Source organism: Rhinopithecus roxellana, chromosome 16 (genome assembly GCF_007565055.1).
Source record: "Rhinopithecus roxellana isolate Shanxi Qingling chromosome 16, ASM756505v1, whole genome shotgun sequence".
Taxonomy (NCBI): Eukaryota; Metazoa; Chordata; class Mammalia; order Primates; family Cercopithecidae; genus Rhinopithecus; species Rhinopithecus roxellana.
The window spans coordinates 51,492,379-51,506,327 of NC_044564.1; the positions used below are offsets into that span (position 1 = coordinate 51,492,379).

Sequence of the window (13,949 nt, forward strand, 5' to 3'; positions counted from 1 at the left end):
AGTAAGAAAAGGAAACTGCTACATAAAGATTAGGAAGGAAAAAAGAGAAGAATAACATTAGGCCATCATCTATGGCCATGAGTTTTATTTAAAACGAGCTGGACCTTTTTTGCTTTCTTTATCTGTGTATCAGAGATACAGTTACCTCTAGGCAGATTTCCACATTCCAAGACATTAAGACTTTCTAAGCTGCCACAGACACATCTTTACTTGTAGCGAAACAGAGAGCAATGGAGGTTATTTTCAGATGACTGTAGCTGAAGAGGAAGAATCAAGTAGTTCACTCCCTCCAATAATAATTCACTTCTTAGAGGAAAAACTTCTTTAGAAAAAGCACCCCATGAATGGAAGTCTCAGCATTCACTGAAGAACTTAGTTAAAATAAACTCTAGACCTTTTTCATTGATTCTGTATATCTTCTTTTCCAGAAATCTTCTCTATGTCTACCCACAGAGGCTGAACTTTGTTAACAAACTAGCATCAGCCCGGAACATTACAATAAAGATCCAGTTTATGTGTGGAGAAGATGCTTGCAGCGCGATGCCGGTAAGGAGGGAAATGAACATTTGCCTCAAATCAGGGTGGTCTGCACACCCCTGTCAATTCACAGGAACCAAGTCCAGGACTCATCAGTGTCCATCTATTGCAAGCCAACACTGCTCAGCATGTGCAAGGGCTTCTGTGCCCAGGATATCGATGGGGAAACAGGGTCAGTCTTACCTGACAATCTCTTCCTTAACTTACTCCGTAGTGAACTTGGAACATACAGATCATTTTAGAGGATTAAAAAAAATCATAAAGTCTTTCCATACTGCCCATAGGACTACCCCACTCTAAAGGCATACAAAGTAAAGAGATGGCTCAACATGTGCACCGTGTTTGCTCAGTGTCTTCCATGCACACACTGTACACACTGTGTTATACGCACACTGTGTTACACACTTACCCAAGCCTCGGACCACAGTGCTAATAAATACAAAGTACTGCCTAGTAATTATAAACACATGCCACCTCCACACCTTCTAGGAGTGGATCTTCGTCCTGAGGCAAAATATAAATCAGATTATGTATATATATGTATATACATGTATGTGTAAATGAAGTGAGCTCCAAGGAACTTAAAATACCAGAATTTATACTTTTTAAACCATCTCCTACTAAATGAGATGGTGGTTAGCTATTACTATTTCCCATCAGTCATAGAATTCAGTTAATATAACTTTCTTTCTTTCTTTTTTTTTTTCTTTTTTTTTTTTTTTGAGATGGAGTTTCACTCTTTTTGCCCAGGCTGGAGTGCGATGGCTGCAACCTCCGCCTCCCAAGTTCAAGCGATTCTCCTGCCTCAGCCTTCCAAGTAGCTGGGATTACAGACGCGTGCCACCACACCCAGCTAATTTTGTATTTTTAGTAGAGATGGGGTTTCACCATGTTGGCTAGGCTGGTCTCATACTCCTGACTTCAGCTGATCCACACGCCTCCGCCTCCTAAAGTGCTGGGATTATAGGCGTGAGCCACCGCACTCAGTTAATATGCCTTTCTAAAAAAGAAAAAACCTTTCTCCTAATGTCCCACCTGTCTTCCCAATGCAAGGTGTCTTGAGACAGTGGTGGGGTCCTCTTAGTCCTCTCTGCTCAGACCCCCGGCATGACGCTGCCAGGAGTAGCAGGTATGCTTGTGCAGATCCTGTGGCAGCCAGGATGCCCAGCCAAGGGTCACTGTGGGCTAAAATCCAGTCTGTTCTTCATTCACTGAACCCTGGGTTCTGGTGTTGGGGTTACTGCATCTAGAGGAAAGAGCTTTTTTCTCTGCAAAAAGGTAAGTGCACTTGTTCGTAATGCTGCATCCTAAATGCTGCTTCAGGCCCAAGGAGGTATCTTTTTCTAAACAGCACACATGTGGATAAGGCAGTGGAGATTCAAATCACCTAAGTGACTAGGTCTATATGTTTGGAGAGAGAAGAACCTGGACCGGGGATTTCTCACTCAAGGCAAAAGTATGTAACTTTTGCCTGTTGGATAGACCTCTAGGCAGTGAGGCAGAGTGGAGAGAGTACTGGTTTTCTAATCTCACAAACCTGTGACCCTTGGTCACTAATATAGCCCCTTGGAACCTCGTTTCACCCTTCATATCCAGTTCCTCTGCACTGTGTGCTCAGGCCAGTTGTAGACCCAGCACTTTTTTTTTTTTTTTTTTTTTGAGACAGGATCTCATTCTGTTGCCCAGGCTGGAGTGCAATGGTGCAATCTCGGCTTACTGCAACCTCTGCCTCCTAGGCTCAAGCGATCCTCCTGCCTCAGCCCCCCGAGTAGCAGGGACTATATGCATGTGCCACCATGCCTGGCTAATTTTTGTATTTTTTTTTGTAGAGATGAGGCTTCGCCGTGTTGCCCAGGCTGGTCTCCAACTCCTGGGCTCAAGCCATTCTCCCACGCCGACCTCCCAGAGTGCTGAGATTGCAGGTGTGAGCCACTGCTCCTGGCCAACCCAGCACTCTTAATTGTACAAAATGCAGCTCTTTGAGGCCAGAACATCCTGTTGGCCTGATGATAGTCAATTTGATGTACCCAAATGTTACTGATAATTTGATCCTTTCTATACTGGTGAATAGGTCATCTTTGGAAAGTCCAGTGGGCCTGAATTTCTACAGGAAGTGTACACAGCCGTTACATACCATAATAAGTAAGTCTATTTCAGCATTCTCAATATACGCCAAGATGCTTTCATCATCTCCTGGTTTTTCCAAGTCCCCTGGGTGGTTCCTCCTAACTATTTGTATAATTCAGGGACTGAGGGGCAAAGGAAATCGATGCCAGTTCCGTGACTCTGTGTTGAAGATGTAAAACTTGCCGTTAACCAAGACTGAGAGAGGAACGTGTCTTCAAGAATCCAATATAGTTTTGACTTTTCTGGAAGCTTCTATTCTAATATGATGCAAAGAGGCTATATTACGTTAATTAAGGAAACACATTTCCTAACTTGCTTTGAGACACTGGAGGGGGCCAGAAGCACAATCCAGCCCTCCTTGCCCTGTGTCCCTGTCCGCTCCACTTGACACCTGCCCCACTGCCTGCCTAGGCTGACCAAAGGAGAAATGGAACACTCATTATTCTACTGGCAAATGGAGTCATGGGATAACGCCTACGCTGTTATTCACATTCCACAGGGAAGGGAGGGACATCTGCACAGTGTCGGACAGAATTGGATTTGATAACCTGGGCCTATTTAAGTCCTTCATTTAAGCATGTTCTGGGGTTGGGATGAGGATTAAGTGAGGTAATGTACATGAAACCCTCATAAGCATCTAGGGCTTCATAATTCAGTTAAATCGGGTTCCTTTTTCCTCCTGCCTCATTCATTTGCTTCTACTCTGATGAGTGCAGCCAGGTGCTAGGCTCTGTTCCTTGGGTAGAGATGGAAAAAGGAGGTCACAGCAGGAGTCCAGACCTCATCCTTACTTCAAATTAAGTTGTTGGAATTTTCCATTGTGTGTGGGGGAGTTTTTGTTTGTTTGTTTTTGTTTTTTCCTGACAAAGCCTTTAGTTCATGAACAGTTTTATGTAAGGGAAGTGTATCTAATAACATAAGCTTGGTCTCAGGGACTTCCAGCTTCAGAGCAGAGTAGTGTAAAATGAGAAGCAAAACACCAGGCAAATTCTGAGGAGCAAAGGGGCTGTGGCGTTTTACAATCAGAGAAGTCATCATTCTTGCTAAAAGTTATTTGTGTATAATGTACTTTTGAAACAGGTCTCCTGACTTTTATGAAGAAGTGAAAATTAAGCTCCCCGCTAAGCTCACAGTAAATCACCACCTCCTGTTCACCTTTTACCATATCAGCTGTCAGCAGAAGCAAGGAGCCTCCGTGGAAACTCTCCTGGGATATTCAGTGAGTTGTTTCCAGCCTGCTGACTCACACTGCAGTTGTTGGTGCATCTGAGGTCCCCGCAGAGATAAACAACCAAATTCTATTCACTTGATTTTTTCCTGTCAGAAGTAGCAAAACATGCTAAGCCACATTATAGCAAGAGGCAGAAATGATTTGCCTTAGCAAATGTCAAATTTCAGGAATGGAAAGCTAGTGGATGATAGATATTGAAAGAATACTCATTTGTTTTTTAAAAAGCGTTGCAATGTTCACTATTTCCAAATTGAATATCCGTGCTTCACATATAGAACTAGCTTTGCCCCCAAGAAGAAACAATTTTTTCTTAAAAAATATAAAAGGTAAAATAAACATTAATGTTGTTCAGACACACACAAAAAAATTGGCTACAGAGAAAAATGCTACTGCTTTAGCTCTGAAAGCAATAAATCATCAATATTACCATTTCAGGAGCTCTCGGAGATTTAAAATGCAAAGAACTGGACAGAAATTACTGCCAAAAAGAGTACTGGTCAATATCTAATCATTGTTTAGTTGCATTTGATTATTGTGAGCTAGGTAAATTGCCAGAATTATATGCTGTAATAAATACCACGTTATTATTTACATCATCTGTTTCAGTGGCTGCCAATTCTCTTAAATGAACGTCTTCAAACTGGATCCTACTGTCTCCCAGTTGCCTTGGAAAAATTGCCACCCAACTACTCCATGCATTCTGCTGAGGTAATTGGCAAGCTGGCCATCAGCTGTTTCTTGTCCAGCTGTAGTCTTGGACCACCTTCCCAGACCCACTTCTCATTCCCATGTGGCCAAGGATGCTCATTGTGTTCCCTGGAGCACACCATGTTTTAAGAGAGCACATTGTTCTGATAGGTTGGGAGGAATAACTGACTGTGAAACCTCATTCTTTTAAATGTCACCAAATCAGGATGTTTAGTAGATGCAACCTATACCGAAGGCAGCATTACCTTGCATTATCTACCAAAGAGGGATTCCCAGAATAATGTATTCTGGAAGAGGAGGCAAACTAAGGCCAATCATAATAAACAACCACTCCCATCAAGGATCCTTATAAAAGGTTCCCAGGCCAGATTCCATCTGTTTCTGTCTTGGGTCAGTTGTCACAGCTCTCTAATAGATACCAAGGTATTTATTCCCCTAACAATCCTAATGCCGATAGCCTTACCCACTTCCTGTTTCTGGCACTTCCTCTTGCCCATGCACTCTGCTGCACTGCACCCATTTAAAGGGAAGCCCATGGGGATCACCTGAGGTCAAGAGTTCAAGACCAGCATGGCCAACGTGGTGAAATCCCATCTCTACTAAAAACACAAAAATTAGCCAGGCCTGGTGGTGGGTGCCTGTAATCCCAGCACTTTGGGAGGCCGAAGCAGGCAGATCACTTGAGGTCAGGAGTTCAAGACCAGCCTGGCCAACATGGTGAAACTCCGTCTCTACTAAAAATACAAAACAATTAGCTGTGCATGGTGGCAGACGCCTATAATCCCAGCTACTTGGGACCTGGGAAGTGGAGGTTGCAGTGAGCCGAGATCATGCCACTGCACTGCAGCCTGGGCAACAGAGTGAGACTCTGTCTCAAAATAAATAAATAAATAAATAAAGGGAGCCCAGGGGACTGTCTACCCTGACTGCACCAGCTGTCACACTGCTGTCACACTTCTCAGTTCCTTGTATAGGTTTACATCAATAAGTATTATTTTGAAGTAAATCTCATATATCATATTTCATTTTAGTCTGCATCTTAAAAGATAAGGGCTTTGTTTTTAACCATCACAATACCATTGTCATACTTTAAAATTAACTGTAATTTCTTAATATCATCAAATATTCAGTCACAAATATGCAGTCACTGATCAAATTTTCAATTATTGCACTAATGCTGTATTTTCAATGCTTGCTTTTTAAAATTGGTATCCAAATAAGGTCCACACACTGCTGTTGGTTGATATGTCTCTGAAGATACTTTTAATCTACAGATCTTTTGTTTTCCTTGCAATTTTCACGTTGAAGAATTTCGCAGGAATTTGAATTTAGTTTCAACCGTTCCAGTCAACTTTCTTCTCTGTTCTTTCACCATCCACTGCCTCGCTTCCAGCTGTTTTCCTCTTATTTTCTTTTTTCCCTAAAGAGAGAACCATCTTTTGCCCTGGACCACAGGCACGTACCTGGTAAACCAAAACTTCTCTCCTCAAAACCATCTAAGGGGCAATCCAAGTATGTCCACAGACATTCCGTGATTGGTCTTTATGATTTGAACATCAACACCTTTCAGTAGCCCTCAAAACCACCTTCTCATCATCAAGTTGCACACTCTAATTTCTTAGAACCCCCCACTAACTTCTTAAGCTATAGGAAAGACCTGAGTGTTGGAGAGAGACAAATCTGTGTCCAAAGTCTAGATTCTGCCACTCCCTAGCTGTCTGAATGTGGGTGAGTTGCTTACCCTCTCTGAGTTTCAAAGGTGAAACTGAGCCCATATCTGCATATCTGCCTGTAAGGTTGCTGTGGGCATTAAATGAGATAATGCATGCCAAACAAGAAACTCAATTCCTAAGTAAACATTAGTTCCTTTTTCTTACTTGCCCTATGCTGTGTTTATAGATACACCTTAGCCTCTCCTAGTATCCTTTAAACCTGAACTAATAAGATAGCCACTAGCTGCATGTGGCTATTGAGGAAAATATGGCTAGTTCAAACTGAGATATGTACTATAAATACAATATGCACCAGATTTCAAAGCTTTAGTGGGGAAAAATGTGAAATATTATATTGATAAGTTTTTACATTGATTACATAGTGAATGAAATATAATTACTTTCACATGTTCCTTTTTTTTTTTTTTTTTAGAGACAGGGTCTTTCTCTGTCACTCAGGCTAGAGTGCAGTGGCATGATCACAGCTCTCTGTAATCTTAAACTCATAGGCTCAAGCAATCGTCCCACCTCAGCCTCCTTAGTAGCTGGAACTATAGGCATGCACCACCATGCCCAGCTAATTTTTTTTTTTTTTTTCAGCAGAGGCAGGGTCTTTCTGTGCTGCTCAGGCTGGTCTCAAATGCCTGGCCTCATGTGGTCCTACCGCTTTGGACTCTCAAAGTCCTGGAATTATAGGTGTGAGCCACCATGCCCAGCCCCTTTTTACTTTTTTAATGTGGCTACTAGATGACTTTAAATTGCATATATATCTCACGTTATATTTGCACTGGACAGTGCTATTTTAGATCACAGATGGCAAACTCAAGTGCCCACAGGATCCAGATGAGTAACATAAATGAATGCCTTGTTCTGGTGGCATCTGTTCACTCTGGAGATTGTCTCTGCCCCGTCTGAAGGTTGCAGCTGTTCCTTCACTCTGCAGATTGGTGCCATGCCAGGATATAAGGCCATTTTTTTCATATCTTCCAGTACTCAAATGAGGTTAGGAAAGCAGTCTTTTATAGGAAATTTTCAGGCTTTCAAATATTGGTAACTAATATTACAAAGTTCCTAATACTTCAAACAGAACATATGTGTGGGCTAGAACCCACTTTGGGCCCCAGCTCATGACTGCTGCAGATAGCTTTAACGGCCTCCATCCCATGTACATATCTACCTTCCGTTACCATAAAAGATATACAAACCTAGGCGAGGCCCTCCTCACTCAACACTGCGGGACATCTCTAAAGGAATTCAATTTCAGTGGGAATTTAAGGCAAGAAACCGTCTCTAAGGCCTACAAAGGTACTGATATATGAGCAGTATAAAAGAGTCACTTTGAGTAATTAAAGCAGGAGCCAAACTGGCCTAGAAACATATTGGAAACACTTGGAAAAACTGTGGTAAAAGGGAAAGTAATATCAGATACTCAAAAGTATTAAAATTTCATGTCTTGTAAAGATATTCTATACTTCATCCTGACAGTCCTGATTAATGGGGAAATTGCTAGGATCTTAATTTATTTTAATTCCTAGAATCCAGAATTATTAATGCTGGTTTGGAACTTAGAGACAGATCACACAGTTCAACCCTGTCCTCACAGCATGAGAACAGAACATTAAGGCCCAGAAAGTTTTTTTTTTTTTTTTTTTTTTTTTGAGACAGAGTCTCGTTCTGTTGCCCAGGCTGGAGTGCAGTGGCGCAATCTCGGCTCACTGCAAGCTCCACCTCCCAAGTTCACGCCATTCTCCTGCCTCAGCCTCCCGAGTAGCTGGGACTACAGGTGCCCACCACCACGCCCGGCTAATTTTTTGTATTTTTAGTAGAGACGGGGTTTCACCATGTTAGCCAGAATGGTCTCAATCTCCTGACCTCATGATCCACCCACCTCGGCCTCCCAAAGTGCTGGAATTACAGGCGTGAGCCACCGTGCCCGGCCAAGGCCCAGAAAGTTTAATTGACTTGTCTAAGTAAAAATAACTAGTTTGAAGCGGGGCACAGTGGCTCACACCTGTAATCCCAACATTTTGGGAGGCTGAGGAGGGTGGATCACTTGAGCCCAGAAGTTTGAGACCAGCCTGGGCAACATGGTGAAACCATATTTCTACAAAAAATAGAAAAATTAGCTGGGTGTGGTGGTATGTGCCTCTAGTCCCTGCTACTCCCGAGGCTGAGATGGGAGGATCGTTTGAGCCCAGGAGGTCGAGGCTGCAGTGAACTGTGTAATTGCACCACTGTAATCTACCTGGCAACAGAGTGAGACCCTGTCTCAAAAGGAATGAATAAATAAATAAATAATAACCAGTTTGGTGTAGAATTGAAGTTAAATCCAGGGCTCCTGACTCCAAGACCAGTTATATTAGTTTTTGAGAGAGTTCTGTATTTGTATAATCCTGACGTTTCCAGTCAAGTTGCTCTGCATTGCTTGTTAGTAATCAGAAAAGGGAATTGGATTGCTAATCTTTTTTTTTTTTCTTCTTCTTCTTCTTTAACACAGAAAGTCCCTTTACAGAATCCTCCCATTAAGTGGGCTGAAGGACATAAGGGAGTATTTAATATTGAAGTGCAAGCTGTTTCTTCTGTGCACACCCAGGTAAGGAATGTCAATGTTAATAATGAAGGTAAAGGTGTAGCAGAGGAACCTTTGAAGGACAGGCCAATAAAAGATGAATGAAAATCCTTGTCTACAGATAAATAAAAAATAATCCTTTAGTTCTTTGTGGGGACATGCAAACCTCTTTAAGTTTCATTTGTCATTGGAATAGAAAGACCTTACAAAACCGCTGAGTACCTAAAGGAAAGAACCTAGTATCTGCAATGGTGGTTGAGAAACTTTGCAGGGACACTTGATTTGAAACTCTCATCTTCTGTTACCTCTTTTCCCTCCGTAATTCTGCCACTTTACCAGCCTTTAAAAAGAAATTCCGTACTCCCTCCATTACCTGCCACGGTCTGAGTTCTGCATCTGCTGAGACCCCTCTCTTGGCAGTATGCTTACCTGGTATGCTGACCTCTGCTTACAGAACATGTCAGAGCCTAAATTATTTTTTCTTCGCTAATAATTATTGAAAGGTTCAATTTCGTGCACTACATTCTACAAAGAAGTTCATAACCTCAGTCTGAAACATCATGTCTTAGGCCTTCTGGTCTGAAACACTGGATAACAGGTTCTATCCATAAAGAGCTATTCAATTGTGTTTATGAATCCACTGGTGAACAATGATGATATAAAACCCCATGATGCCTGCCTTCTCCCTTCCCAGGACAACCACCTAGAGAAGTTCTTCACCCTCTGCCATTCCCTGGAGAGCCAGGTGACCTTCCCCATCCGCGTGCTGGATCAGAAGATCAGCGAGATGGCGCTGGAGCATGAGCTAAAGCTCAGCATCATCTGCCTGAACTCCTCCCGCCTGGAGCCGCTCGTGCTCTTCCTGCACCTGGTGCTGGACAAGCTCTTCCAGCTGTCTGTGCAGCCCATGGTCATCGCTGGCCAGACAGGTATGAACCTGCAGGGCTGGGCTGGGAGGAAGCAGGAGCAAGCAAGCATTGCCTTCTTTAATGAAAAATGACTTTCCAGAAATCCAGAGACAATGTGATCTTCCTTTCCACTGATGATGTGTGTTCAAGGGAGGCCAAGTCTTGTGCTATTTTTTTTTGTTTTGAGACTCTCTGCATGTTGGAAAGAGAAAGAAACATTAAAATAGGGTTCTTAATATTATAGCTTTTTGTAAACTTTATTAAATGATTATAGGCAGTCTTTCAAATTCCATTTCTGGTAATTGATGAATTCATTTTACCTTGAAGATATTTTTGTTTTCTTGATTAACAGGAAATGGAGCATTTTAAAGTAAGACAACCTGTGTTAAATGGAGGGAAGGAACTCTCTAAATTGAAATGCAATGCGATCAATTTTTAAAGTTAAAACATAAACTCACTATTTTAAAGTGTATAGTTCAGTGGTTTTTAGTATAGTCACAAGATTGTGCAATGATCGCTGCAATCTAATTTCATAACATTTCCATCAGCTCCAAATAAAACCCCATACCCTTTAGCAGTCACTCCCTATTCATCCCTCCCCCTAGAACTCATCTGTTCTCTCTCTTACAGTCTATTTCAAATGCTTGCTTTTAACAAATTAACACTAAATACAATGTGTACATTTTCCCTTAGAAATAACCTCAAAAGCTTATCCTGGAGGCATGACCAGGGTCCAGTGGTTCTCATAACTCCTCCAGGGTAGACTGGCTGATGTAGGGCCTCTTTATTTGCCACCATTTTCAGCTGTGCCTATTTAGCTCTTTGCTGTCCAGTCCAGCAGATGTCTTTTGGGTACCATCCATATGCCCAGTACTGTACTAAAAGTTGTAGGCTTTGTGACAATAACCAAGAGTATCTCAGACCTCAGAGGACTTATAATATGGCAAAGAGTCAGCAGCACAGGACAGGAGTCCTCAAAGGGACGCAGCTAAATTTTTCAGTGGTGGTGGGGAGGGTGGTATCAAAGGAGAGAGCGAGAAAACATCCATTTGGGAGGATGCAGGAGGTCCACATGAAGAGATGGCCTTGAAGAAGGGATAGAGTGAAAACCAACAAAATAGGGGCAATGAGATGAGCATGGCACAGCAGAGAACCAGAAAAGTGTGGGAGTGTCAGGAAGAAAGTCAATAGCGCGGTTGGTGGTGAAACATAAGCACGTGTGGAAGTGGGCTGGGACAATGAAGTGAGGGAGCTTTTAGAGCCAGGGAGGGGCATGTCCTCTTAATCTCTCACTCCGCTTTGCACCCTGATATGCATCTTTTGTGGTTCCACAGATCAAACGTCCTGTGTTGGAGGCTAACTTTTCATCCATGTAGCAGTTGCCTCTCCAGCTAGATTCTTGCAGAGCTCTGCCCTCCTTCGATTGCTTTCTACACCCCCACATATGTGGCACACTGCTTTGTATATTCCAGCTAGTTAATACAGACTTGTTCACCAGACAAAATATTTGTATGTTTTGAGCAGCTTCTCCATAGCAAGTTGCCACCTTGTGGTGTGGGGACCACGTGGTGTTGGCACAGGCAGAGTAAGTGGAGGTGGCTAGTCTACAAGCATTTATTTAGAACCTATTCTGTGTCTATGCAATGGAAAGCACAGCGGGGGCACAAAAAATATGAGAAATGCACTTTGCATGGGAAGGATTCCAGCTTTCACAGAGAGACAGTTTACCACCAGAAACAGCTGGAGAATCACGTAACTCAGTTTCACTTGAGCCCTGTACTGTGTGGAGTCGGACGGCTTCATGGAGGAGGTGGGACTTGTGCTGAGATTCAGAGGGTTGGTGTGATTTTGTGGATAGGAGTGAGGAGGGCTTTCTAGGTGAGGACAACAGCATGAGCAAAGTCTCAGAGGTAAGAGAGCAGGCATGATAAGACAATACAATGACTGCCTCATTTTAAGGGAAGTTGAACTGAGCCAAAAAGGGTACAAGGTTAGATAAGTAGATCGGAGCCAAAGTACGTAGGCGTGGGCCACCAGAACAAGAGGCTCTATGCAGTAAATCCAATATGCATGGGTCTACTGTGGGAATGACTTGATACGCAAACGTTTTTAGGTTAATCTGTACAAGAATCAGCGTTGTGCCCCACATCTCAGATCATAGTGTCCACAACAGTCACGTGGGCATCTTGTAAAGATGCAGAGCCTGATTAATACACCCTCTGGGGTGGGGGCCTGAGATTCTGCATTTCTGAGTAGCAACCAGGTGATAGTGGTCATGTCCATCCGCAACCCCCGCTGAGTAGCATCAGTTTACAACCTGGCTTAGAGAAGGAGGATCTGGACAGTCTTATGTCTTTGTCGTTAAAAACCATCAATGCTACTCAGTGGCAGGAGGAGGAAGGTCAAAGGAGGGAATGTGAAGCCATCTGTGGTACTCAGAGCTAGCATGCCGGAGCTCACCAAAACCATTTACTCTTCCCAGGCCTAGTTAAATTGGTCAATGGTCAGGACTCATTGTCACTGTCCTGGAGAAACTTCCACCTCGGTCTCCTTAAGGACCAGCTGTGGGACTACCCATTTTTCTATTGGTTCCTCAGCCAACTTCTCCCAGTTTGCCTTCGAGTCTGTGGTGGCCATCGCCAACAGTCTGCACAACAGCAAGGACCTGAGCAAGGACCAGCATGGGAGGAACTGCCTGCTGGCTTCCTATGTGCACTACGTCTTCCGCCTGCCAGAGCTGCAAAGGGACGTGCCCAAGTCAGGTAGAGTTGCCCTGAGTGTGGGACTCTTGTGGGCAGGGCATCACAACCTCCACCCCACTGCAGTATGATCTAAAATAAAACATCCTATGCTGGGTGCAGTGGCTCACATCTGCAATCCCAGCACTCTAGGAGGCTGAGATGGCAGGATCACTTGGAGCCAGAAGTTGGAGACCAGCCCAGGGAACATAACGAGACCCTGTCTCTACAAAAAATATAAAAATTAGCAGAGCAAGGTGGCACATACCTGTAGTCCCAGCTACTCAGGAAGCTGAGGCAGGAGGATCACTTAAGCCCAGGAGCTGGAGGCTGCAGTGAACCATGATTGCACCACTGCACTCCAGCCTGGGAAACAGCGAGATCCCATTTCTTAAAACAAACAAACAAACACCCTAAAATTCCATTTTAGTTTTCAGAACAGTACAAAACTTACATGAATGCTAAAATTATGTGTTTCTTTATAGATCTTTCTTCCTCCCTTGCCTCTTTTTATGCTCTAAACACTTATTTTGTCTGCCCATTTGATAATCCATCACTGGTCTTTACCCACTTGCTAATTTATGATTCAGCTGAGAAACTCTTTTTTAAGATGGAGAAGTGGTGACTGATGCCTAGGACTCTAGTATAATAAAGGAAATAAGATATATCCAATGGCAGTGGTTCTTAAACTTTTTGTCATTAAAAAAAAATCCCTTTTCACATTTCCCTCAAACTAAACTATTGAAATACTAGTAATGCGTTTCCCCAATTCTTCTTAATTATTTACATAGGTAATAATCAAGTAGAACTTCTTGTCAGTATGATATAAACATTAGCATCAGTGAGTTCACAAAATTGCAGGCCCAGATAAACATGGCACTTTTGTTGGTCTGTGCAACCTCATTTCTAGTAAATCTGAAAATTTGAGTTTTTAAAAATACTAGTGATGTGGCTGGGTGCGGTGGCTCTCGCCTGTAATCCCAGCACTTTGGGAGGCCAAGGTGAGCAGATCACTTGAGCTCAGGAGTTCAAGACTAGCCTAGGCAAAAAGCCCATCTCTACAAAAATTACAAAACTTAGCCAGGTGTGGTGGCAGGTGCCTGTAGTCCCAGGTACTCAGGAGGCTGAGGCAAAAGGATCACTTGAACCTGGGAGGCGGAAGTTGCAGTGAATGGAGATCATGCCACTGCACTCCAAACTGGAGGACAAAGTGAGACCCTGTCTCAAAAAAAAAAAATAAATAAATAGTAATATCTCATAGACTCCCATAACCACTTGTGAAAACATGTCAACATTTAAGGATGAAAAACAGCTATGTGCATCATATACAGTAGTCCTCACAAGGTTCAGATGACCGTATGGATTTTTGAATCTGAGAAAACCTCACTGCATGAATTGTAAAGTTGTCATCATTTCAAT

At 42.9% G+C, this 13,949-nt stretch overlaps 1 protein-coding gene across 3 annotated transcripts in view; it reads left to right on the plus strand.

Annotated features, from left to right (window-relative positions):
- The window catches only part of DOCK8 (dedicator of cytokinesis 8), a 239,730-nt gene that overhangs the window by 142,292 nt on the left and 83,489 nt on the right, over positions 1–13,949 (plus strand). For all 3 annotated transcript variants that reach the window (XM_030920159.1, XM_030920161.1, XM_030920160.1), the window contains 7 exons: positions 429–546; positions 2,609–2,679; positions 3,745–3,883; positions 4,502–4,603; positions 8,813–8,908; positions 9,579–9,813; positions 12,390–12,554. In XM_030920159.1, coding sequence (XP_030776019.1) covers positions 429–546; positions 2,609–2,679; positions 3,745–3,883; positions 4,502–4,603; positions 8,813–8,908; positions 9,579–9,813; positions 12,390–12,554 — 926 coding nt within the window. The remainder of the gene's footprint in view (positions 1–428; positions 547–2,608; positions 2,680–3,744; positions 3,884–4,501; positions 4,604–8,812; positions 8,909–9,578; positions 9,814–12,389; positions 12,555–13,949) is intronic.